Raw genomic sequence first — 27,898 nt, 5'->3', positions numbered from 1 at the left:
CAACTCATAACAATTCCACAGGTGTTTCAGAACAAGATGAAAATAAAAGACAATGCCATTGTGTTATAGATGAGTCAGGAAACAAGCCATAGAAACAATATGTTTACAACGGGCTGCTAGTATTATTTTGTCCAAACCCAATAAAGATATCAGATCTGTATTTTTTTTCCTTGCACAAAACAACACACTTCAATTTACTGTTATATAATAAGTGACAAGAAAATATTTGCAAATGACAAATAATGGTGTGTGTGTGTGTTCCATTTAAGCCATGAAGTGCTAGATCTACATGTCTAGTTCGAAAACCATGGAAGTATGTGGCACAGAGTGACATTAATTCTAACCAATACTGCAGCTTCTTTCCACTTTTCCACTCTTGGGACATGGGGAAAAATTAGTGCTTTCATGTCTCTGTGGAAGCAGTAATTAGACAAATCTTATAACCAGAGATTAGATGAAAGTGATATGTAGATGACTGAAGAATAATTCAAGATTCTATCCCAAATACTGGTTTTTGGGATTTTCTATATAGGTTTTTGTGAGATTTGTAAGAATCTTTCTTCAAGTGTCTACCAGCTGAGTTCTTCCGGCAGTTCTTCCAGCACTTTAGTTACTCTTTCCTAAAAGACAAACACTATTGAGCACATCCACATACCAGTCTTCTTTGCATATACTCTACATGATAGTAATATTCCATATAAGCTTTACATGTACTGTAAGAAATCCCTCATGTAGACAAACTGTAGTTGCCCAGTATCCTACCAATGAAACAAAGCCAGTCATTTAAGATCTACTAGGCCTAAGTGATTATTACACTTCATATTTCCATTATTGCTACTCCAGGCTAGTTGTTCTAGCTGCACATCAGTTGGAGAACAACATTCTGAGACCCTGGCATCACTGAGACTGAGATGTGTCAGCCTCAGATGATGCAGTGAGTTGATGGTACAGGTGCAGTTGGGATTAGAGTCCTGTGTGGGATGGGCCCTGCAAATGGGCATACAGGGAAAAGGAAAACATATTGCTGGAGACTTGGAGAGTGGTGATGTGAAGATAGTAGCCAGACAGCTGGCAACTATCAGCATGGATAGTGGCTTTTTAAAAAAAAAAATACATCATGGAGATGACATAGGGTAAGTTCAAGAGAACACCATCCATTGGGGCTGGACTGACAAAAACTACATGAAATTTTTTTCCCATGGCCTTGGTGGGACAAGCTATGCTATTGCTTGGCGCTAAACATGAATTTAACATTCTCAGGTCAGCCATTTGCACCATTATTATTGTGTGGCCAACACCAGCTAGCCAACTGCTTTGTATGGGTAACACCCAAATATCACTGATGTTTTCACTGAGTAGCGTCCCTTATAATAAAGGAAACATTGCTACCCAACACACACTGGAGGGTGACAAGTAGAACAACACTGTGTTGCATGTAAAAGTTAAAAATACTAGTCGACAACTACGTCTCTTATTTGTCTTTTTGACAATGGTCATTCCCAATGTACAAACTGGTGGACTTTCTACAGTGGTGGATTCTGATCTCTCTGTAGAGCAATCTTAGGGAAAATTTTCACACATTCAATGTTCCCTGAATGATGTGTTCTGTTCTCCCTACAGGAAAGACGACACATGAGATGATAACGAATTTCATAATTGTGATCCACTAAGATGACAGTCCACCACTGAAGATGCTAAGCCATTCATTCTGGTGCGTCTCTGACATGGTTAAAAACATCAAGCAGCAACTAGTTTTCTATGAAGAGATTAAACTCTACATCAGGGGTGATCTACCTTTTTACCTACTGCCCACTTTTGTATCTCTGTTAGCAGCAAATATTTTTAACCAGGCACCAGTTCTACAGTAATGATGACCTATGAAGTAAAAAAGTAACTTCATGTTATAAAATCCATAAAGCAGAGCTGCAGCAAATTAAAGCATATAATAATAATTATTTATCGAATATTTTATGTTAAAATTTTATGAAAAGCTCAACCCCAACTGCCTACCCTCCACCACGAAAGCTGGAACGCCGACTAGTGGGCAGTAGGGACCCAGTTGACTATCACTGCTCTATGCCATGAAAATGTCAGTGGATTTTAGTTTTGTGAGAAAATAATTGGTACTGTCTCTTTTTCAATTTGGGAATTAATATAGTGAGTCAGAGTATTTGAGGAGGAAGCAATATGGTGGTTTGATCTGTCCAGTTCACAATAGGAGACCACTACTCAAAAAAAAGTTTGTGGCTATATGCAGCTATGGATGATTTCCCAGATATGAAATGCACTAAATACAGACCTGAGAGAAACACTTGTTTACATCAGCTGTCCGTTTTTGCATTCTGTGAACCTCAAAGACAGAGCATCCTTTTAGCAGTAGCAGTTTGGTGGAGATGATGCTGTTCATGCAACTGGGATGAATTTAATGCAACTATTTGATTTGTCCATGAATGACAGGAGATCTTTTATGTTCTGTGGTGATGATTGTTTATGAGATGGCCCAGTGAGATCACAGGTATTTTCTTTGTCCGCTAAAAGAACTTATTTAACAGGAAATAGTGTCAAATTCAAATTATTTTTGTTTCGTATACTTGCTATAGTGTCCGTTCTTGTCACAAAACTGAATATTAGCATGCCAGCAGAGCTTGTTTTTGAAAAAGCTTTGTTTTAGCTGAAGTCCCAATAATCATGACATAATTCGAAATTTTGTGTGCCATAAACACAAAAAATTGTATCCAAGTTTTTTGATAGTGCAAAATTCGTTACAAAAAGACAGCTACTAGTTTCATCGGTGTCTATAGTCTCAATAAGAATGTAATTAAATGTTTCTAAATTGTGTTTAACTAACACATTTTGTATTGTTTACTAGTTAGATAGATGCAATCTAGGCCTACATTTTCCAAGTTATAAACATTTAAAAAGCTGACTAAACATGCTTGATAATGTAAATTTTCCAAAGCTGCACATAAGACCTTTGTGTCATTTTTTGTTTACATACAGCTAATCTCGCATCCTTGACACATTTAAACATTCTTTAAAGTTAATTATTCTTTTGAAACTGACAGTGAGTAAGAAATGTGGGAGCTGTCATAGTGTAGTGAGTAGAGGGATTTGTTGCCAATCTTGAAGGAAATATTTTCACTGGGGGGGGGGGGGGGGTTGAGAGAATGTTGGGAGAACAGAAGAGGCTCTCTCCTGGAACTGCAGAGTATGCAGTAGGAACATTTGGACTGGGGAACAGGAAAGGAAAATCTGTGCCCTTCAGGCACAGCTGGAGGAAGCAAGGAAGGAATTGATAAGGATCAATGGAGATAAGGGGAAGGAGGGAAGGAGGGTGGTTGGGAGCTGGCAGCTGGTAGGAGGACAGGAAGAAAGAGAATGCGATCTGACAGTTTCATCATCAATACCAAAAACAGGTATCTACCACTGTCAGAATTAAGTGGAGAAGAGCCTCAGGTAGAATGAGGAGCAGGAAATGTGTAGCACACTTCACCCGAGGCCAAGGAGCCTAGAAATGTAGAAATTGTTAGGAAGAAGAAAGTTCTGCGCTAAGTAGTAGCCATGGGCGAGGTGTAGGCCCTCAGTTACAGGAAAGTTTAGGGGCAACGTACCAGGCCACCAGTATCTTCAAGCCAAATGCACGCTAAGTCATGTGATAGGACTTAGGGTCTTTATGTAAGGACTTTACAAAAGAGGACCATGTAGTGATAGTGGGTGGAGTGGGAAACAGTTTGGACAGGGATGGGGCATATGACATAGGTGGTGACCTGGACAAGATAGCTTCCCTGACTCATGATACCAACATACACTTTGTTGAGCTGTTCCGGCATCATGATCGACCACACCTTGATGGAGTTGTTGGGTGAATCAATATGGGGTTAGGAATGGCTCTGAGGGCAGCCAACTTTGCTCATGTTTCTCTGGTGCCCACCGGGACTATCAGCAGATGGGGTTTCACTAGGCATGGCCTACACCTAAACAGGACTAGGAAGGGAAGATTGGTATAGCTGATTCATGAAAGTATATGGGGGTGGTTCTCGGGCCACACATGGTCAAATACCTGTCGTCATGGGTAGGAAAAGTAAGTCTTTTTTAGGATAAATCCAGACAACAGGTTCCCCTGCCTAAAGAGTATCTCCAGCAGTTTAAAAAATACTGAAACAATCACTCACAATACAGATTTTAACACTCCTAATACCACACATACCAGATGTCACAAAGAAAAACAAACCACTGGAAAGATTAACAAGAGGCATTTCACAGACTTAACAATACTCCATCAAAACATGCAATCAATAAAAAATAAAATACAACTATTAGAAGTTGAGCTCCAGTCTTTGAACTGCACAGTAGTTTGTGTTACTGCACACTGGTGTAGAGACACAGAAATCCAACATGTAGTATTAATATTGTACGAAAGAGCAAACTCTTACTGCAGAACTGCTTCAAGGGGTGGATGATAATGCATTTATATCAGAAAAGGAGCACAGTTTGTAACACCATAGCTTACACACTACATACCTTTTGTTGATTCATTTAGATTTCTATTTTGTTCAACATCCCATCGTTGAACTTCTGTAATTAGTGTATGATTAATTCGGTACTGTAATGAAGTGTAATCTCTGTAATATGTACAATATGAGCAAATGATCTTTTGTCTTCCTCATATAATCTCTTTGGTTATCTTTAAAATTAAATAATTTTATTTAAATAATTTTGTGTAGAACTACCAATATATGCAAATGTTCGTTTTATTTAAAATGACTGTTTGCTGTTATGTAACCTGCTGACCTTCACTTAGGGTTCTTAGTTATTTTGTATGTGAAAGGTGTTGTGGTTCCCCTTGGGAACGGAACTGTGTAGTGCGTGCAAATTGTGGTTGGCCTAGGTAGAAAAGGTGGAACAAAGAGTCAGTCGGGGACAAGCTACCAAACTATCAACTGCTCATGTAAAAGTTGTGTATTGTGCTGGTTCCGAGAGAGGCTTTTCCTGACGCTTTCCAATGCCTCGGATGGATAGATAAAGAGCTGGAACTATTCTGGAATTGGTATCTATCATCGCTACCAAGAAATGACAGAGTTCAGCAATTCTACCTGCAAATCCACCTACCAACATGCAATCGCCACCACATTGCACAATCACTGTAATGGAACACTATACTAATGTACTGTGAAGGATCAGCTCATAGGATGTTATAGTGTACCCAAATATAAGGTAAAATTTGACTGAACTCTTGTACCTACCATGATTTATCCTTAGTCACATATCCACTTAGGGTCCCTCCCACGCTACAGTGTTTGTCATGTGTCCTTTATTGAAGGCATATTAAAATTAATATGGCAATAGAGTGTGCTAAAATTAATATTGTTTGTTGAAAGGATCTTACAAATATCTCAAATTTGTGTTTCACTGCAGTAAAAGTTCAGAACTGCAACTGTTGAGAGTTATATGTTCATGCTTGCTAAGTACTTGTTTCTCTAGGGTATTGAAAATGTGTTTACTTTGCTCTGCTACAGTGGTCAAGATTAAGGGCCCCCTCCATAGAAAGTAGTTCAAATGCACCAAGTTAGTTAATTAAAGAAAGTTTTAATTACGCTTGCTATTCAAGTTAAATTCTGTACAATATTGGATTCCTCCTGTGTATTAAAAGTGCATATTAATGTTGTAACAGGATCAACAGTTTGCCTATTGTGCTTGTGCTAGGTAACAAGTAACAGAAAAACCACTATCTATGAAAACAGTAACTTCTTTATTAAAAGGACAGCGAGAAGTAATTTGTTAGTGAACTCCATTTAATTTTCATTCTAAGTAGAAACGTGTTTGGTAGTGAGAGAATTAATCTATGTGCAGTAACTAAATTTGCTGTGAACCATATCCATATTTCATGTCAGATAGGAATTTGATTCAAAAGTAATACTAAACCTATGTCCAATTTACAATTCTACAGTGAATATTAATAGTAGTGTTATTGAGACCATTCAGTTTGACTCAGTCCTCAAGGTAATAGTATGTTTTATCTGTTATATTTATGCAAATAGTTTGTTCTGATCTGTTACCTCCAAACTTAACGTGAACATATTGTCTTCAGGTGCCACAGTTCATTGCACTCACGTGTGGCAAAGTATAGGTTGTGTTTGTCCGTTAAAGTTACTCATATCTACTTTCTTGAACAAGAAAGTCAATCATTCTCTTGCCTAATTAGGCTGGCAACCATTTTCTTTATTCTTTGAACAATGTAGCTAGGTAAAATATTGTTTGTTACTGAAATATTTATGTAATTCTGACTTTCACTTCCGATAAGCCACCTCCGTTAGGTACAACACGGTCACCATAACAAAATTCCTCTCAGAGGGTAACACTGCTATGTTGCTTTATACCATAATTGCTTTAATAAGATAGTTTTATTTCACGACCCGACTCCAACTTTAAAGTTATGGTATAACAGTAGCAGACAGTAGTGTTATAAGTTCAAATCAAGACCTAACCTCAGTACAGTACGTGAAGACAAACACTTTGAAATATCAGCTATTGAATTAACAGGGCTTGATATCACCAAGAAATTAATCATTTTGTGTGTGTATTGATCTCCCAGTGGTAGTGTGGACACTTTTTTCAATAAATTAACAGAAGTTCTAGATAAAGTCTCAAGTACAAAGGTCAACATAATTCTGGGTGGGGAAATTAACATCAACACTAATATCATAAATGAATCCAGCAGCACCCTCATAAATATCCTTCAAAGTTTTGGCATGTCCCTATTGGTTAATAGTGCAACAAGGGTTACTATAATGACTGCATCAGTAATTGACCATGTCGCCACAAATATGGACAGGTAAAAATGTGATGTAGCTATAAAATAATAACAATAGTACAATCAGGCATCAAATCATTCCCTAAACTACAAGCCAACAAACGACATCTATCAGAAATCAAAATAAAAGATCTTTCAAAAGAACTAGCAAAACAAAGTTGGGATGAAGTGTGTAAGGAAACCAATGTGAGTATGAAATTCTCTAAATTATCCACATTATTTAAATTGAACTTCGAAAAGGCATTTCCAGAAGTATACATATCTGTATCAATATCTCACAAAAACAGATGGACAACAGCAGGCATTAAGAAGTCCTCAAAATGGCTCTGAGCACTATGGGACTTAACATCTATGGTCATCAGTCCCCTAGAACTTAGAACTACTTAAACCTAACTAACCTAAGGACATCACACAACACCCAGCCATCACGAGGCAGAGAAAATCCCTGACCCCGCCGGGAATCGAACCCGGGAACCCGGGCGCGGGCAGCGAGAACGCTACCGCACGACCATGAGATGCGGGCAAGAAGTCCTCCGAAACACTTAAATACCTCAGTTCCATGAAAAAGAGTCACAATGATCCAGAATTCTTAAATTTCTACCATAGATAAAAAAGATCTATAGGAAGGTGCTGATTGCAGCAAAAAAGTCATTTAATGACAAAATAATATATAATGCAGAGAATAAAAGCAAAGCAGTCTGGGATGTTATAATAAAGGAAATAGGGAGAGGCAAACAAACACAGAATAACATCTTGCTAAGGGAGTGCGATAAGGTGATAAATGATCTGCAACACTTAGCAAACTATGTAAATGAGCATTTTTCAAGTGTTGCAGAGAAGTTACAGCAAAAACTCCCCAAAACGAATATAACACCTGTAAGTAATGTTGCACTAAATACAATGATGTTATTTACAACCACAGAGAATGAAGTCAATAAAACTGTTCAAAAACTTAAAAATAAAAAGTCAGTAGGCTTAGATGAAGTACCGATGTGTGTACTGAAACAATGCATAGAGATTATACGAGGCCCCTTAACAACTATGATAAATGGATCCTTTACATCAGGGACATTTCCAGAGCTGTTAAAACAGGCAAGAGTTGTACCTTTGCATGAGGAAGGATATGCAGAAGACATAGAACATTACTGGCCCATTTCCCTGCTGTCACCGTTCTCAAAAATAATAGAAGCAATTATGAAAGACAGATTAATGAATTACCTGAATAAATACAATCTTTTAAAGTGAACCACAGTTTTGTTTCCGAAGTGGCAAAAATACGGAGTCAGCCATAGAAGAATTCAAAAAAGTTGTACTTGATACTCTTGACAAAGATGAATGTGTCACAGGCATATTTTTGGATCTGTCTAAGGCCCTTGATACAGTTGACCATAAGATTCTATTAAATAAATTATAAGCATTAGGCATAAGAGGGGTAGCTAATGACTGGTTTCGATCATACCTAGCAGATAGGGTACAAAGAGTAGAGATAACACATACTTCAAACAGATCTAAACATTTAGTAAAACACTTATCAGAACCAAAATACATTAATATAGGGGTTCAACAACGTAGCATATTAGGACCAATACTATTCCTGATATACATCAATGACTTTCCCAGTAGTGTTACTCATGGTGAAAAAATTCTCTTCGCTGATGACAGCAATATAGAGAAAGCAAATGAAACTCTCAGAGAAGTTTACGATTGGTCAATAACCAATAAAGTGACATTGAACATAAAGAAATTTCAGTTTGAAGAGGGAAAATGACAGACTGTGTACCAAATGCTAAATTTCTAGGAATGAATATTGATTCTCAGTTGAAGTGGTGTGAACACACAAAGGTACTTGCAAACAGAATGTCATCAGCATGTTATGCCTTTAGAATCCCATCATCAGTCTGTAACATGCAGTGTCTTTTAGTTACACACTATTCATATGTACACTCAATTCTTAGCTATGACATTCTTTTTTGGGGAACAAATGCACAAAATATGAACACAATTTCCAAACTCCAGAAAAGAGCCATAAGAATAATAACCAAAAATACTAGTTGAGCTCATTGTAAAGATCTGTTCAAAACACTGGGGATTTTAGCTGCTCTGTGTGAATACATTTACCAGTCAGTTGTACACATAAAAAATAACATTGGTAATTACTGCACAAACAGCTTCTGACCATGACCATCGAACAAGAGCTAGACTCAACTTACATTTACCAATAAAAAATAAACATAAAACAGCATTTTCTACCAAGGAATAAAACTGTATAATAAATTACCAAAAGAGATTAAAGAAATTGCAAAAATTTAAAAAGGCAGCTAAAAAGTACTTGTTATGCAATACATTTTATACATTGAAGGATTACTTATATAAAACAGAGTAGGGGTTTGATAAGAAAAAATGTTATAGAAATAAATAATAATAACAATTATAAAACATCCAACATTCCACATAATACCTTTACAATAGGTTATTTTCCTTCTTTTTTCCTTTTCTAGAAAAACAAACCCCCAAGTTATGCATAGCACAATACTAACATCTCTTCCTCTTTCTGAGCTCAACATCTCACTCATTATAGAGGGATGCTCACTCAGTTTTTCGGGATAGCAAATTGGAAGTTGCGGTGCAGAAAATGGCCCAGAGATCACCAGTGTGTGTGTGGTTTTGTGTGTAGTGAGTGAAGGGTTATGAAACAATGTGTATACGGCATGTGCAGTGACTGATAGTGAGATATGAGTGAACAGTGTGGCATTACATTACTTAATAGGTTATTTGCAAAAAAAAGTATTGTATACCAGGAGTAAATCTAATCATGTCTCAACTAGAAGTTAATATGAATACGAATTAGCTTATTTTAAATTGGTCTAAACCTGTAAATACTTTGACGTGTCCTATATCCTTGTAAAAAGAGATCTACGGATGAGTATAGCTACAACAACAACAACAACAACAACAACTACTACTACTACTACTACTATCTAGTTTTTTTTAAGTGTTTGGAAATTGGACAGATCCCTGTTGTGTACACAATGTGCCCCAACTACTTGGTTTCTGGGCACAAAAATGTGTTCTTAAATGGACTGCATTTCAAGGAGAATCTTGCAAGTTGTTGAAAACGTGTTCAAGATTTTCATTTACATTCTTCCTGATTGGCACTTGTGATGATGTCATTTAAATAATGTACCCAGAAAGGAACACGATGATGCCAGCTGTTTGTTAAAACTCTGAAACATTAATGGGGAACTGGTTATTCCAGCCGGCTGCTGCTGATTTGGTTTAATGGTACCCTGAGATAATCATCTGCTAGATCCAGTTTCAAAAAGCATTTTACTCTAGTGACCCCAGTTAACAGTTCTTCAAGTCATGACCATAAATCCTAAATGTTCCAAACTGTGTCTTGATAGTGGCATTCTTAATAGCAAACTGTTCGTCTTATATGTTGCTATGTCCCTTTGAGACCCCATCAGAGGTCAACAGAAAAAATGAACAAGTGTTCTAGGTGAGACATTCATGCTGACAACATGAGACAGACAAATGAATAAAAAGCAAAGAGATTCCACAGAGTGGTCAACTGAGTAACCAAGACAATCTAATATGTAGTACAGACAATCAGGAGTCAGTAAAGATGGCTATAAATATACAACAGAAACTAGCAACAGGTTGATGGATTGCTGACCATGGAGCCATATTTATCTCAGCCATGGTGAGAGATACTGGCTGCAGCATTCACATGAAGAAGTATGGATGGCATTATCTGGCCACTGTAACAGTTCACAGGTACTGCCATTACCTATTGGCCATCTCAAGTGGGCTTCCAAATTCACTGGACTGGGATACCAGAAACAGGCTGGACACTGCTTAATTGAGATATATGAATGGAAGTTCACTGTACAGTGCAGATCAGCATATGTGTTACTCAATTTGTGTAATTCTTAGAATGGAATGTTCCGAGGTACTAAATTTGCTGAGTCACAAAACGAAAATCCAAATGCTGTTAAGGCATCCATGTAAAGTGCATTCACCATATCATGTCCCTTTATTACTTAACTGCAGGCGTCTATTGAATGCTTTATACTCTGCATCTACACTTAAGTGCCAAAGAAACTGGTATAGGTATTTGTACTGAAATACAGAGATATGTAAACAGGCAGAATATGGCACTGTGGTCAGCAACGCCTATATGAGACAACAGGTGATGGCGTAGTTGTTAAGATTGGTTACTGCGGCTAAAATGGCAGGTTATCAAGATATAAGTAGTCTTAACGAGGGTGTTATAGTCGGCCCACCAGCGATGGGACATATCATCTCTGAGGCACCGATGAAGTGGTGATTTTCCCGTATGACCATTTCACGAGTGTACCGTGAATATCAGGAATTCAGTAAAACCTCAAATCTTTGACATCACTGCGGCCAGGAAAAGATCATGCAAGAACAGGACCAACAATGACTGAAGAGAATTGTTCAATGTGACAGAAAAGCAACCATTCTGCAAATTGCTGCAGATTTCAATGCTGCGCCATCAACAAGTGTCAGCGTGCGAACCATTCAATGAAACATAATTGATATGGGCTTTTGGAGCCAAAGGCCCACTTGTGTACCCTTGATGACTGCGTGAAACGAAGCTTTACGTCTCGCCTGGGCCCATCAACACTGACATTGGACTGTCGATGACTGAAAACATGTTGCCTGGTTGGAAGAGGCTCATTTCAAATTATATTGAGCAGATGGAAGTTTACGGAAGTTTACTCAATAGAGGAAAGTCCACTGGACCTGACGGGATACCCATTCGATTCTACACAGAGTACGCGAAAGAACTTGCCCCCCTTCTAACAGCCGTGTACCGCAAGTCTCTAGAGGAACGGAGGGTTCCAAATGATTGGAAAAGAGCACAGACAGTCCCAGTCTTCAAGAAGGGTCGTCGAGCAGATGCGCAAAACTATAGACCTATATCTCTGACGTCGATCTCTTGTAGAATTTTAGAACATGTTTTTTGCTCGCGTATCATGTCATTTCTGGAAACCCAGAATCTACTATGTAGGAATCAACATGGATTCCGGAAACAGCGATCGTGTGAGACCCAACTCGCTTTATTTGTTCATGAGACCCAGAAAATATTAGATACAGGCTCCCAGGTAGATGCTATTTTTCTTGACTTCCGGAAGGCGTTCGATACAGCTCCGCACTGTCGCCTGATAAACAAAGTAAGAGCCTACGGAATATCAGACCAGCTGTGTGGCTGGATTGAAGAGTTTTTAGCAAACAGAACACAGCATGTTGTTATCAATGGAGAGACGTCTACAGACGTTAAAGTAACCTCTGGGTTGCCACAGGGGAGTGTTATGGGACCATTGCTTTTCACAATATATATAAATGACCTAGTAGATAGTGTCGGAAGTTCCATGCGGCTTTTCGTGGATGATGCTGTAGTATATAGAGAAGTTGCAGCATTAGAGAATTGTAGCGAAATGCAGGAAGATCTGCAGTGGATAGGCACTTGGTGCAGGGAGTGGCAACTGTCCCTTAACATAGACAAATGTAATGTATTGCGAATACATAGAAAGAAGGATCCTTTATTGTATGATTATATGATAGCGGAACAAACACTGGTAGCAGTTACTTCTGTAAAATATCTGGGAGTATGCGTGCGGAACGATTTGAAGTGGAATGATCATATAAAACTAATTGTTGGTAAGGCGGGTACCAGGTTGAGATTCATTGGGAGAGTGCTTAGAAAATGTAGTCCATCAACAAAGGAGGTGGCTTACAAAACACTCGTTCGACCTATACTTGAGTATTGCTCATCAGTGTGGGATCCGTACCAGAGCGGTCTGACGGAGGAGATAGAGAAGATCCAAAGAAGAGCGGCGCGTTTCGTCACAGGGTTATTTGGTAACCGTGATAGCGTTACGGAGATGTTTAATAAACTCAAGTGGCAGACTCTGCAAGAGAGGCGCTCTGCATCGCGGTGTAGCTTGCTGTCCAAGTTTCGAGAGGGTGCGTTTCTGGGTGAGGTATCGAATATATTGCTTCCCCCTACTTATACCTCACGAGGAGATCATGAATGTAAAATTAGAGAGATGAGAGCGCGCACGGAGGCTTTCAGACAGTCGTTCTTCCCGCGAACCATACGCGACTGGAACAGGAAAGGGAGGTAATGACAGTGGCACGTAAAGTGCCCTCCGCCACACACCGTTGGGTGGCTTGTGGAGTATCAATGTAGATGTAGATGTAGATGTACGGGAATGGAGACACCCTCATGAATCCACGGACCTTCATGTCAGCAGGGGCTGTTCAAGCTGGTGGACGCTCTGTAATGGTGTGGGGCATGTGCAGTTGGAGTGATATGTAACCCCTGATACATCTAGATACAACTCTGACAGGTGAGACATACATAAGCATCCTGTCTGATCACCTGCATCCATTCATGTCCACTGTGCATTTCGACAGACTTGGGCAATTTGAGCAGGACAATGCAGCGCCCCACACGTCCAGTATTGCTATAGAGTGGCTCCAGGAACACTCTTCTGAGTTTAAACACTTCGACTGACCACAAAACTCTCCAGACATGAACATTATTGAGCATATATGGGATGCCTTGCAACATGCTGTTCAGAAGAGATCTCCACCCCCTCATACTCTTATGGATTTAATGACAGCCCTGCAGCTCAAAAAAGAGTTGCTGGCATCATAGGGGTGGTTTTTTTTTTGTGCCTCTTAGTATTTATACATCGAAATAAATTATGCATAAAAAATCTGAAGAGTAAAACTGAGATACGGCCAGTAAATGCAGGCAGTAGTGTAAATATGATCATTCAGCTAAAAATTAGACGTGTGCATGTTTTCCTTCATATTTCAGTAGTGGAGTATAATTTTCCAAGTCAATGCAGGAGCAACCATGTCTTTGATCAATATAGCCATTTCTTAAAAATTACACTGCTCGCCTCTGCAGCTTGATAGCAGTTCCCTCTTAGGCTGTTACAATAACACGAGTCCACCCTGAAGATCAGTCATTCTACGCTGAAGAGCCAAAGAAACTGGTACACCTGCCTAATATCGGTAGGGCCCCTGCAGCATGCAGAAGTGCCGCAACATGACGCAGCATAGACTTGACTAATGTCTGAAGTAGTGCTGGAGAAAATTGACTTTTACAATGTGTATGTTAAACAGCATGCCGACAAGTCGGAACACACGTGCAAGCAAGAAGTTAATCATTTGTGGAAGGAAGCTAGGACGAAATTCATCAGTAAGAATTCTCAGAGTGATTATACAAATCAAGATACTGAAAAACTGTGTAATTATATTGTTCAAAGGAAGGTACAAACATTCTTGTCTTTCATCTGCAAAGTAAGTAAAGGTTCAATGACATTAATGTGTATGATATATTAATAAAAGGTCAACTTTTTAAGAATCTGTCAAAACAGTTAATACCATTTTTGTGTAGCCTTTTTGTGCATCTGTCTCTGTTTGCATGTCCCTTTTCATACTACTCATAGTTGGTGTGTTAACAACAAAATATTTTTAGATATGTGTTAAAACATTTTTTAATACACTTTCTACATAAAATAAATTTTTATTAAAGTGTTTCAATTAATGTTTAAATCAAATTTTAAAAAGTAATTTTTACATACTGTTACCCGACTAAAGGGAAAATCTGACATGAGGGGTACAGAGGAGGGGTCCAACCACATGCCACCAATTGGGGAGGAGGGGCGGGGGTCCAAATGAAAATAAAAAACCCTTCATGTAATTAATGGACGTCTCCTTGTGAAAATGGATGCGCACAAAATAGCTGCGTTAACCCTGTTAGCAACTGTCAAAGAACAGCGGAGGAAATCGCGAAGATGATTCTGGAATCATCAATGCCTTGAACAGTAAGTAGTGCTGTGCAACGCATATACTAGTAGAAGTCATTCTTTAACTCAACTGAATCTTCATCCCATTTTTTGTTTTAAACTGAATGTAGTTATACTGTATAATGTCAGCTTGCACACACATAATACCCCTATTCTCAATGTTACACAGATTACAATCACTCTGAAGTAATGTACTTCACCATATAGATCGAGATTTGTTCCATAATTTCATTTGAGTGGGAGAGGAGATTTTTTCAAAGCTGTGCACCATAACAGAAAACAGACAAGATACAAATGCAATGAAGTCCTTAAAAAAAAATATAGCAAAAATTTTCAGTGCATAGCTTAGGTTTACTTTCTGACATAGATTGGCAGCATTTAGAGTTGTGGCTGCTGGGTAAATGTTCCAGTCAGTGGTCTTTGTAATAAGAATTGGAACAAATATATTATGTACAATAAGTAACATCAGATACAGTAATCAGAAATACCCAGAATCTTTTAGAAAACAAAATGAGGCAGAAGGAAGTAGATAGAAACCTACTGCCACATGCTTTACAGTTCACAATGCTATCAACTTAGCTACAAATTCAACTTGGCCTCTGTATATGGTATACACTACCTACGGATTATATCTATAGATGTCATTACTATGAGAAATTGTATCAAAATGACACACTTTTGATGTATCAGCATTGTGCCCTTGCTCTTAAATGGTATACTTTCATAGCACACAAATTACAACAGTAAAAACATCAAATAGAGGAAGCCTTTATGTGCTGATATGTAGTTGTCTTCATTTTATTACAACAAATCATAGCTAAAATGATGACTCAATTTGCTCATTTTTGAAACAGCTTATACTCACACCATGTGCTCTATGATAAAGAAATCCTGGCAGCTCGTATGTGCAGCTTGTGACATAAAACAATATCACATCTCCAGAATGAGATTTTCACTCTGCAGCGGAGTGTGCGCTGATATGAAACTTCCTGGCAGATTAAAACTGTGTGCTGGTCCCGAGTTCGAGTCTCGGTCCGGCACACAGTTTTAATCTGCCAGGAAGTTTCAATATCACATCTTGTTGGCCACACTCCTCTCCATGAGCCAAAAATCTGACATGCCATATTCTTCACTTCACAATCCAGAGTATAGTGGAATGCAGAATTCCATGATTGCTGTGACGTCACCAGCTCCTCGTCCATGTGTGTTTCCACATTCGGTGAATGGATGGCTTTTGGAAAATGGCAGCGTAGGATGAGAAGGAACACTATGTGCACTCAGTGGGTGTCCTTGTGAGCAGCATTAAACATGTTGTATAGGCTATTCCAGTAGTCATTGAGGGAACAGGAAACAACCATCAGCAGATTATGGCAAATGTAGGATAAACTATGCCTCTTGTCTGCACTACAAGGTCATGCAGGGATCATTCCAGTGCATGGCAGTGAAGGTTGAGAATACCAGACTTGCTAGAGTTTCAATGAATCTCACAATCTGCAGACTGCCCCAAGAATAGATCTGGTTCTGAGACGAGTGGAAGACTTGGACCAGGTACTTGAAATTCTGAGACAAGCTGGGCTGTGACTTTCCAGACTTATCCCAAATGGTTAAGATCTGTACAGCACCCCAAAATTGGTCAGGCGTGTACTACATATCCAGAACCTGTACTCAGGTAGCTGTATGTGGAGCGCAACAAGGTTTTTTTTATTTTTTATTTATTTATTTTTATTTTAATAATCGAATGGCAACAAATAGACCTGGTCTCTTTCAGAACGTCCACATCAAAACTGGTTATCAGCGACCCTGAGGCATTTATGGCACAATGATTACCGATGTAAAAAGGGCAGCTAAAACAAGCAGAAAGATATATCTGTTCAGTAAACTAGATAACAAAAACAGTAAAACAGTTATGTCGTATCATAATGAGGAACTTGAAACTTTTATCACAGGACAGGAGCATGTAGATTGTAGAGGAACTATGGCTCATGGAGGAGGAGGAAAAGGAGGAAATTAGTGTTTAACGTCCCGTCGACAACAAGGTAATTAGACACGGAGCACAAGCTCAGATTAGGGAAGGATGGAGAAGGAAATCAGCCGTGCCCTTTCAAAGGAACCATCCCGGCATTTGCCTGAAGTGATGTAGGGAAATCACGGAAAACTTAAATCAGGATGGCCGGACGTGACTATGGCTCATGTTTAAAAAATAGTTGACCATGCACTGGACAGATATGTACCCAGTAGAACAGTTCATGATGGTAGGGTCCCTTCATGGTATATACTCACTGTACAGAAACTTCTAAAGAAACTGACTACTGCATAACAAGTGTAAGACAAAACATAGGGGTACAGACAGAGAGATGCTGAACGAAATTTGTTTAGCTGTGAAGAGATCAATGAGAGAAGCATTCAGTGACTACTGCAGCAGAATACTCTCAAAATGTATTTCACAAAACCGAAAGAAATTCTGGTAAAATGTAAAAGGCTGTTACTGGAACTGAAATTAGTGTCCACATACTCACAAATGAGACAGGAACTGATATTGTGGGTAGCAAAGCAAAAGTGCTTTAAACTCCATTTTCAAATGTTCCTTTACAAAGGAAAACCCAGGAGCATTGCCCCAATTTAATCTTCATACCTGTTAAGAGATGGATAGATATCAGCGTCAGAGGTTCTGAAAAACTGCTAAAATTGTTGGAGTTGAACAAAGCTCCAAAGCCTAGTGGAATCTCTATCAGATTCTATACTGAATTTTGGGCTGAGTTAGTCCCCCTTTTAACTGTACTCTACCACAGATTCCTTGAACTAGGAAAACTGCCCAGCACCTGGAAGGAAGTACAGGTCAAACCTGTCTACAAGGAAGGTACCAGAAGTGATCCACAAAACTGCTGTCCAATATCCTTGACATACATTTGTTGTTGAGTCTTACAACATATTTTGAGCACAAACAAAGTTAAGCATCTTGAACAGAATGACCTTCATGCCAATCAGCATGGATTCTGAAAAAAAAAAAAAAACTGATCATGTGAAACCCAACTTGCACTTTTCGCACGTGCCATACTGAAAGCAACTGATCATGGCAGTTAGGTAAATGCATTATTCCTCATTTTTTCAAAAGTACCCCACCTATGTTTATTACCAAAAGCATGATCGTATGAGGTATCAAGATAAATTTGTGACTGGATTGAGGATTTTTTTTTGGGATGACACAGAAAGTTATCCCAGATGGAGAGTCATCAACAGATGTAAAAACTTAGGGTGTGCCAATGGGATGTGTGCTGGGACTCGGCCTGTTCATCTATACTACTATATGAAGAGAAGTTTTAACGTGGTTACCAAAAATCTTGAAAAATATGTGACCAATCTGCTTAAAATTTTTACATGATACTCTAATGAATATTCAGTTGTGTATAAGCTATAATATATAAATATGTATGTAACATATAAAAAGGAAACATTGTTACCAAAATTTCTGAAAAATACTTGCCCGATTTACTTCAAATTTCTACACAATACTCTAATGAACATTTGGACAGACAAAGGCCACATTCTTTTAATGATGTATATTATATAACTATGCGTGTAATATATAAAACGGAAAATTGTTCCGAAAAATCTAGAAAAGTTCTTGACCAATTTACTTCAAATTTTTATGGGATTCTCTAAAAAAAATTTATACAAAAATAGGGTGTATATTTTTTTTAAACAACAATGTATAGATTTTAATATAAAACAGGGGGCGTATTTATGGCTGATCAGCTTATGATTAGAATACAACAGAATCTGAATAGTCCAAATCTTTGTAGTCCTACCAATTCACTGATTAAAAATTTATTACATACTGTCAATGAAACTACTGCCCTCACAGATCCAGCAGCAGAAGAGGTGTGTCTCATACGACATCTACCAACGATTTCAATGAAATTTACCCATTCATTTTCAGTGACTTCAATTCCCAATCAAGGTTCGATTTGCAATAACAATAAACAAGGCTTGAGATCAGAGAGAGGGGTAAGAGGACAGAGAAATAGACATTGGGGGGAGGGGGGGGGAGGGGAGGGAGATATGGATAATAGACAGAAGGGAAGAGAGGACTGATATATACAGGAAGGAGGAGGTGATGGACAGGGAGAGGGGAAGGTGGTGATGTACAGACAGGGGGGGGGGGGGGGGGAGAAGGAGGGGATGAAAAAAAGAGAGGGGGGGAGCTTAGGATATTTATCAATTCCCATACACATTTAGCAATTGTGAAGCACTACTAGGTTTGCCAGTGTTGTACATTAATGACTTTGCAGACAATATCAATAGTAACTTGACTTTTTGCAGATGATGCAGTTACCTACTGTAGTGGCCTCAAAGGTTTCTGGTGATTCTGTGGAAGTCTAGTAGTAAAGCACTGCAGAGGACGGAGGCAGCTGGTGGGTGCAGTACGTCAGCATCCTGCTTGCAGCAACAGAACTATATTCATTCTGAGGCAGACCACACAGATGTTGCTGCAGCAGGGTTAGCCAGGGAATTACTACACTTTTAGGCCAGGATACTGTTTGTCCTGTAGGTGGCCCAAAGTGGTACAACATCATAACAACTGAGCTATTGACTTGTATACAAACTCATCAATTTCAGATAAAAGTATGAGCAATCCAACAGGACCTGTTGGGACTAGAGGACTACACTGTGTGACGACGGAACATGGACCAGCCAGCAGCTACCATCAGTTTGGGCCTTTGCCATTTCGTGGTCATCTTCTGGCACTTATCCTTCGCCTGGGTCTCAGTACTGTATCACTTATGGGGCCTTCTCCTACGCCAAAGCAGCAGCAGATTACTATCTAAGGGGACAGCAGGTTGACTCCAGGGCCACACTGTCGCTCACATGTCTTCATTGGTGGAGGTGCCATGGCACCTCGTGCTGCTGTTCATCAAAGTGAAACTTCTCACAGAGAGGCTGGCTTTCCCTGCCAGCATTCTTGTCATCTGCAGCACCACCGATGCCACTAGTTTGCCATCCGGTCTGCCGTACTGGGTCGCGTGTTGATAAGCTGGGCACATGTCACAGCCACAGGCCACGCAGACACTGCCAAGACACTGCACGCAGCAACTGACCACGTGCCGAGAGGGGGCGTGGTCACTGTACCACAGCGGCCACCTGTAGCTACATGAATCATAGTAAGGAACTTGTCTTATTACTGTTTCACTGAAGTCACCAACGAGCAAATGGGGCTCGAGGTGGAGATCAGATGATTAGATCTGCATGCAGCATGGTGTTGCAACTGCAGCAAGGAGTTCCATCACAGTGTAGTGAGTGAGAAAACTGTTGCTGTTCTTGTGGGTGCGGATATGGCAGAGATGGGATCTAGACAAGATGTACATCATAATTTGAGGGTTACTTAGTTCAGGCCAACAGAACCAGTTAATGTGTTGTGGTTTGTTGGTAGTTGTAAGGAGACTATTTACAGCCTGTTAGATGTATGCAGTTTAACTTTCTAGGGCATATAACACCATGTGCACTAATCTTCACCCTCCACAATTTCTTGTTTCTTGCAACTTCCTTAAGTTCTTAACAATATATTCCTTCCCCTGGAACTCTCGAGATGCCATATTTCCCTCTATGTGCCTATCTACCAACTGTCACTTTTCCTGTTTGTTTTGCAGGTGGACAAAACCGTTCTGTATCAAAATACCTGGTTTTATTTCCAGTGATCGCTGTAGAAAACAAGAAGCTTCTATCATCAAATGATTTTGTAAATAACATTCAGCAATCTGTAGATAAACTTTTGCTAATAATCCATTAAGAAGTTCAGTTGCTTTCAGTTTATAACAATCTGCATCTCTACTGCTCGTTAGATTCAGTATGCATCCAACTACAGCCTCCATGGACCTGGAAAAGAAGTAAATAAATGAGAAACATACCATTAAAATACTCGAAAATTATTTTTGTAATTGCTTGAACTATGAAATAACATCTAGGCTATTTAACTATTTAATAATTTCATGAATCTTAAGAGATTTTTATCTGCATTACTACTTCAGATCAACAAGAGTATCACGTGAGTTCTGATAGCTATGAATTACTGAAAGTAACCAATAAAGTGCATGCATAGTATGAGATAGTCTACTGCTTATCAGTATAAAGGAGAGGGTATAGTGTCTGGTGTATGTCAAGTGTAGTCACAAGAGAAACCCTTTCACACTTTATCCTTCTCTTCACTGAAGCTGCTCTTTTTGTAGGACCATAATTCCTTAGCTCACTGAAATTTTCTTAGTGGTGAGGTTATTCCTTATTTTTCACTCCTTTTCTTTCTGATCAGGTAACAAAGCTATGATAGAAGGGGTTTCAGTAGAGTTACCTAGTTTTCCTCACATGTTGGGCCATCAGCTGACTCACACTAAATGTTTGCTGGTGGTGTACAAAAACTAAACTGGTGGAAGGGGGTGGGGGAGAGGGGAGGAGGGGGTAAGCAGATGTGTTAGTTCTAGCACTGCTGGTCTCTTTCTCTGTGGCAGCCACACACTACAGAGTATGTGCACTGTAAATAACATAGTTCATGGGAAAACTGAGACTCTAAAATCCATATCCAGACCATACTCTGAGATGATGTGAAACATTAGTTTAAGGTACAACGGTGCAATGGAAGACAATAATAGGAATTTTAGTTATTAATAAATCTGGAAGTACATTAATATTCTGCAAACAATTGTGAAGTGCATGGCAGAGAGTGCTTCCCATTGAGCCAGTTGGTAGGATTTTACCCCATTCACATATGGAGTGTGTGAAGAATAATTGCTCAAATGCCTCTGTGAGCACTGTAATTAGTCTAATTTGTCTTCGTGATCATTGTGGCAATGGTATGTATGGTTTGCAATGGTATGTATGGTTTTGTAGCATGGGGTGTCCATTAAGTCCTGCTAAAATTTCAAAATTCAAAAAATCAGATCTTGGAAACTATCACATAGAGAGAATCATGGTTTGTTGTAAAGCACGTAGCAGCTCTTGTCCATTGTCCTTTGTTGTTGAATTGACTTGTGGTCGGCACCATCAGCAAAAACAAAGCACAATCAGGTGGTTCAAAAACTTTAGAGAGCGAAGCAGTGAATCAGAGTCTCGCACAGTTTAGTGACCGTGTAGGGAGCAGATTTACATCAACATACACCCTCCATAAGTCAGTGTATGGTGAGTGGAGAAGGATATCCCACGCCACAATTAATCATTTCCTTTCCTGTTCCACTCGCAAATAGGGTGAGGAACAAATGGCTGTCTATATGCCTCTGTATGAGTCCTAATTTTTCTTATCTTTGTGGTCCTTATGCAAAATGCACATTAGTGGTAGTAGACTTGTTTTGCAGTCAGCTTCAAATGCTAGTTCTCTAAATTTTCTTAATACTGTTTTTTGGAAAGAATGTCACTTTCATTCCATGGATTCCCATCTGAGTTCCCAAAGTGTCTCTGTAATACTTGCGTCCTGTTCAAACAACTTAGCAACTGATCTCGAAATTTCTTTTATGTCTTCCTTTAATCTGACCTAGTGCAGTTCCCCAACACTCGAGAATTACTCAAGAATTCCATATTAACGGATGTCGACCATTCGCCTTCCCTACAACAAGCTTTATGTGCTCGTTCCATTTCATATCACTCTGCAGCATTACACTTTGATATTTAAACAATATAACTGTATCAAGTAGATCACTAATGCTGTATTCGAAAATTGCAGTTTTTTTCCTACTCATCTGCATTAACTTACTTTTTTTTTTAAATTTAATTTAGAGGTAGTTGCTATTAATCACACCAACTAGAAATTTTGTCTAAGTCATCTTGTATGCTGCTTTAGTCACTTAGTGATGAGAGCTTCCCATACACCACAGCATCATCAGCAAACAGCCGCAGATTGCTGCCCACCTTGTCCACCAAATAATTTATGTATACAGAAAATAATAGTGGTCCTATCCCACTTCCTTGGGACCCTTGTCTCTGATGAACACTTGCCGTCGATGGCAACATGCTGGAATCTATTATTTAGGTAGTTTTCAAGCCACTCACATATCTGGGAACACATTCCATATGCTTGTAACTTTGTTAACAGCCTGCAGTGGAACTGCGTGTCAAATGCTTTTTGGAAACCTAGAAATATGGTATGGTAAGCTGAGTTTCGCACAAGCAATGCTTATTCGTGGACATAAGCTTTTTGGTCTCAAGGACATTTATGATATCTGAACTCAGAATATGTTCAAGAACTCTGCAGCAAACTCCTGTTAAGGATATTGATCTGTAATTTTGTGGGTCTGTTCTTTTACCCTTCTTATACACAGGAGTCACCTGTGCTTTTTTCCAATCACTTGGAACTTTGTGCTTTGTGAGAGATAAATGCACGCTAATTAAGGGCCAATGCAGCTCAGTACTTTTTGTAAAATGGAATTTGGATTCTATCCGGACCTGGCAGCTTATCTGATTTCAGCTATTATAGTTGTTACTCTATGCCGGGGATGCCTATTACTATGTCACCCAGACAGGAGTCTGTGTAATGGTCAAATGACAATATGTTTGTACAATCCTCCTGTGTGAACGATTTCTTAAACAGGGTTTTCTTTTTGTTGTCTTCTGCTGCCACACCAGACTGGTCAACAAGTGACTGGATAAAAGCCTGAGACCCAGTTGGCGATTTTATACAGGACCAGAATTTTCTTAGGTTATTGGCCAGATCTTGTGCTATGGTAGTACAGTGGTAGTTTTTATATGCTTCATGCATATATCTTTTTGCAGACACATGAATCTTACTAATCTTTGCCGGTCATCATTTGTGCATTCTTGTTTTAACCGAGAGTGCAACAGCCTTTGCTTCCTCAGCATTCTCCAAACTTCAATGTTAAACCATGGTGGGTCTGCTCTGTCCTTAATCCACTTGCTAGGCACATACTTCTCCAGAGCACGATTTACAATCTGTTTAAACTTTGCCCAGAATTCCTCTACATCACACATACTGGAACTAAATGATGCCCATCCGTTGCCTAAGGGAGATGCTAACAACTGCATATTTGCTCTTTCTAACAGAATTTTTCTCCTAGCCCCCTCGGCTAATTTATTAATTATAGTAAACATAGTCAATATGATGACATCATGATCATTAATGTCAGGCCTGTTTGTAGCTACAGAGTCTATACAATATTTCCACTGCGTGTGGGCTGTTGAGCTAGTTGCCCAAGACAGAATCTATAGATGTCTAGTCTACACTCGGTAGGTTAAAGTCACCTCCAACTAGTGCTGCATGATCTGGGTATTTACACACTACCGACCATACACTTTTTTGAATGACCCTAAAACTGTCACAGCAGAATTGAGTGGCCGGACAAAACATCCAACAATTAACTTGATTTCATGTAGACCTGTTATACAGAACCAGATAACGTCACTGTCACACTCAATTTCAACTTCAACAAAGACAATATTTTTGTCAATTGCAGTGAACATCCTACTCCTATGGCATCTAATTTGTCTTTCTGATACACATTTGATGACTCACTAAATATCTCAGAGCTTTTGACATCAGGTTTCAGCAGCTCTCGGTCTCAAGGATAATCTGAGCATGAGAACTTCCCTAGGGGGCAGTAAATTTGGGAACTTTGTTACAAACACTTCGACAATTCACTGACAAAATTTTGACAGTCAAAGTGTCTTTCCTCTGAACGTGGTCTGATTTTGCTATCTGCATATCGACGGGTGAGTATTCATCAGAGTACCTCAAACTACGGCCTAGCCTAAGAAACCACCATTGCACCTATTTCCTTTGTGTAGTGCACTCCTGATCTATCAAGGGGAATCCTACAATTCCCCACCTGATAACACAGATTCCATGTCTTGCGCCATTCAGTGGAGAGGTGTTGGGATCTGTTTTTTAGATCAAGGGTCCATTGCACAAAGCAGGTAGCCACACAGGTAGTAGGGGCTGTGCAGAGTGGACTGAGTGGTTTTGGAGGTTAGGGGTCTTTGGAAAATTGTTCAGTCACAAAAGATGCAAACCAAACACAGGACATGGGTTAACCTCAGAAACATCAGTATCATAGTTGAAAATTGTTTCTGTTGTGTTAGGATAGAAACAGAACTACAACTGCTCACACAAAGCATTGAAGTAGGAATCATTACAGATACTGAAAGTTGGTCAGGTTGCAAATAAGTTCAGCCAAAGTTTTTGCCAAGGAACTGATGGTTTTCAGAAAGGATAAATTAAATTCAGGTGGTGAGGTGGTGGTGGTGGTGGTGAGTTCATTGCTGTTCTTGTAGCGAAACTGAAGTAGCTGGTTGCTGTGGGTTAGTATGGGTAGTGGTAATACTCATCAATGCGAATAAATTCGTTTCGTTTACCAACTGTCAGACTCAGAAGATTTAATTCAAGGAAAATTTGGGTCTTAATTCAAAATGTAACCAACTCATACAGTTATAGTTGGTGGTGACTTCAATCTACAGTTGATATGTTGGCAAACATCTAACGTCAGAAACTGTATTCAGTGCAATGCTTTCTCCAAAAATCAGTTTGAGTAATTAGTTCAGGACCCTACACAAAGTGTAAGCATCGCATAATGACAGAAGCCATGAGAGTAATGGAGTTTCACCACCACTGGCCCCATGTCAGGTGGAGGTGCGTGAGATCACACAAGTGAACGACCAAGGACAATGAGATATTGCAGGAGATGCCCCAGTAGGGGGATATCACATATGCAATGTTTTTACAAACAATAACAAGCTCAAGACAACAGTGACCAGTACTGTGATGACCTGAAGTTGTCTAAAAAGGCAGACAATCGGTGTCTCCTCACTGAGATAGCTGTGGAAGGAATTAAGATGAGCATGACTGGACTCTGGATCAGAAGTGACAGCACTTTCGATGTCTTTCCATGCAAAACTGGGGGAAAATGGTAGTAAATTAGCTAGCTATCTGTACAAGGAACATCATTAATTCTCACTTGTGGGGCAAAAAGGAAAAAGGTAGAAAACCGAGTCTTAGTGTCGCTAAGCAACAGAAGAAGTGGCTTCTGGGTGAATTCAATTGTCATCGGATGGTTGTCGTCAGTTTGTATAATCTGTAATGACATAATCTCAAGTAGAATGTTGATCATGGACTGGACCACTAGAACTGTGGTCAATAATCCAATCGCATAGTGTGCAGAGAACACTAAGGGCACAATTAACTTAGTAACACGTAAGGAAGACAATGAAATTTTCACAGATGGGCCACAGGAGCTAAAAGGTGATTTAGCAGAGGGAAAATGCATTTCAGATGAAGTCAGTCTGCCATCGGCAAGTTGTGATGGTATTTCCATGCACACAGCTGATGAAAGAGAATCTGATGAACATGACAGGTTGTGGGTTAGTGATCCTCACACATGTACTTTTAGGATTTAGAGGGCAAGAGGCTGTTGGGGAGTATGCTCCCATGACACCCCACATTGCCCATGTGAGTGCAGAAGATACACTCCAAAGGGAACATAATAATATGCAGGGAGAGATCACAGTTAAATGCTGTGAAAATAAATGCACCTAGATGATGACAAAGGTTGAAGGTGAAGGTCCCACAGCAACTGATGATCTCATGTGGAGTGGAGTACACCAACACACAACAATGGAAATAGACGTAATCTGCTGAATTAAGGACCCCTATCACTGACACCTATTTTCACTAGGTTTTTGAAAAATACACTATTACATGAGAAGTATACCGACACCTCTAGATAAATGAAGAATTGTCCACTAGACATCACAAAAGGAGGACCCCACCAGTATTAAAGGATGTGGGGATTATTGTATTGTCTGTAGAGAAGCAGTAACAGCAGAACATGTTGTTTGTGAGAGCTCGGTGATTTCAAACATGGACTAATCATTGGACATCACCTGAGTAACAAATCCATCAGGGACACTTACCACAAGCCTTCCCATTAGGTTATCTGAGCACGCATCACGTTCAGACCCAAACTAACACACGTCGTCAACCATATGTCTAAAACATGCACTCGTACAGCCATTATGTATATTCCTGTACAGAGGAGACATTTTAATTGAAAGTCCCCCAATATTGACAGATAAATACAACATTACAGTGCTTGTGTTATTCAGAAGTATTATGCAATGTTCCTTCAGATGTGCATGCATGTCCGAAGGAACAGACACTGCAGTGACTACAGCTGTTATGAAATACAAGAAATGTATTCACAATTCCGAATATCGACAACCATCATTTGTATAATTGAATGACGACAATAAAAATTTGCGGTGGACCAGTACTCAAACCTGGACTTCCCGCTTATTGCGAGCAGTCACCTTACCATTAGGCTATCCGATTATGCATCATAGCCAGAGCCTAACTAACGTATATTGTCAACCACATGTCTACAACCTGCAGTCGTACACTCGTTATGTACATTCCCATACAGGAAAGACATGCATGCATTTCCAAAGGCGCAGGCACTGTGACGACTACAGCTCTTATGAAATACATTCGCAGTTGTGAATATGGACAGTCATCAGCTGTATAATGGAATGACGACAATAAAAATTTGCGGTGGACCAGTACTCAAACCTGGACTTCCCGCTTATTGCGAGCGGTCACCTTACCATTAGGCTGTCCAATCATGCATCACAGCCAGAGCCAAACTAACGCATGTCGTCAACCACATGTCTAAAACGTGCACTCGTACATCCATTATGTATATTCCTACACAGGAAAGACATGCATGCAAGTCCAAAGGTACAGGTACTGCAGCAACTACAGCCATTATCAGACACATGAAATGTATTTGCAGTGGTAAAATGGAATGACAAGAATGAAAATTTGTGATAGACTGGTACTCCAAACCTCAACCCGGATTTCCTGCTTATTATGAGCATTTGTCTCAGACTATCTGGGCACCCGTCATGACCACACCAAAACTGACATATATAATCAATCGTGTCTACAACCTGCACTCGTACATCCATTACGTATAATCCCGTACAGAGGAGGCATTTTGCAGCTTTCAGTTACAAGTGTCTCCTCTGTACAGGGCAACACATACTGGATATATGAGTGCAGGTTGTAGACACATGGTTGATGACATATATTAGATTGTGTCTGGCATGATGCATGCTCAGATAACCTAATGGTAAGGCGATCGGTCACAATAAGTGGAAATCTGGGTTCGAGTACCAGTCTGCCACAAATATTCATAGTTGTCATTCCATTATACAGCTGCTGCTTGTCAATACCTGCAACTGTGAATAC

The 27,898-nt window shown here is 39.5% G+C and overlaps 1 protein-coding gene across 6 annotated transcripts in view; it reads right to left on the bottom strand.

Annotated features, from left to right (window-relative positions):
* Positions 1 to 27,898, bottom strand: part of LOC126470547 (uncharacterized) — a 192,654-nt gene that overhangs the window by 22,161 nt on the left and 142,595 nt on the right. For all 6 annotated transcript variants that reach the window (XM_050098482.1, XM_050098481.1, XM_050098483.1 and 3 more), the window contains one exon: positions 20,339 to 20,535. In XM_050098482.1, coding sequence (XP_049954439.1) covers positions 20,339 to 20,535 — 197 coding nt within the window. The remainder of the gene's footprint in view (positions 1 to 20,338; positions 20,536 to 27,898) is intronic.

Source organism: Schistocerca serialis, chromosome 3, assembly GCF_023864345.2.
Source record: "Schistocerca serialis cubense isolate TAMUIC-IGC-003099 chromosome 3, iqSchSeri2.2, whole genome shotgun sequence".
Lineage (NCBI taxonomy): Eukaryota > Metazoa > Arthropoda > Insecta > Orthoptera > Acrididae > Schistocerca > Schistocerca serialis.
The sequence above is the reverse complement of the archived record's forward strand: the minus strand, read 5'-3'. Positions and strand labels throughout refer to the sequence as shown.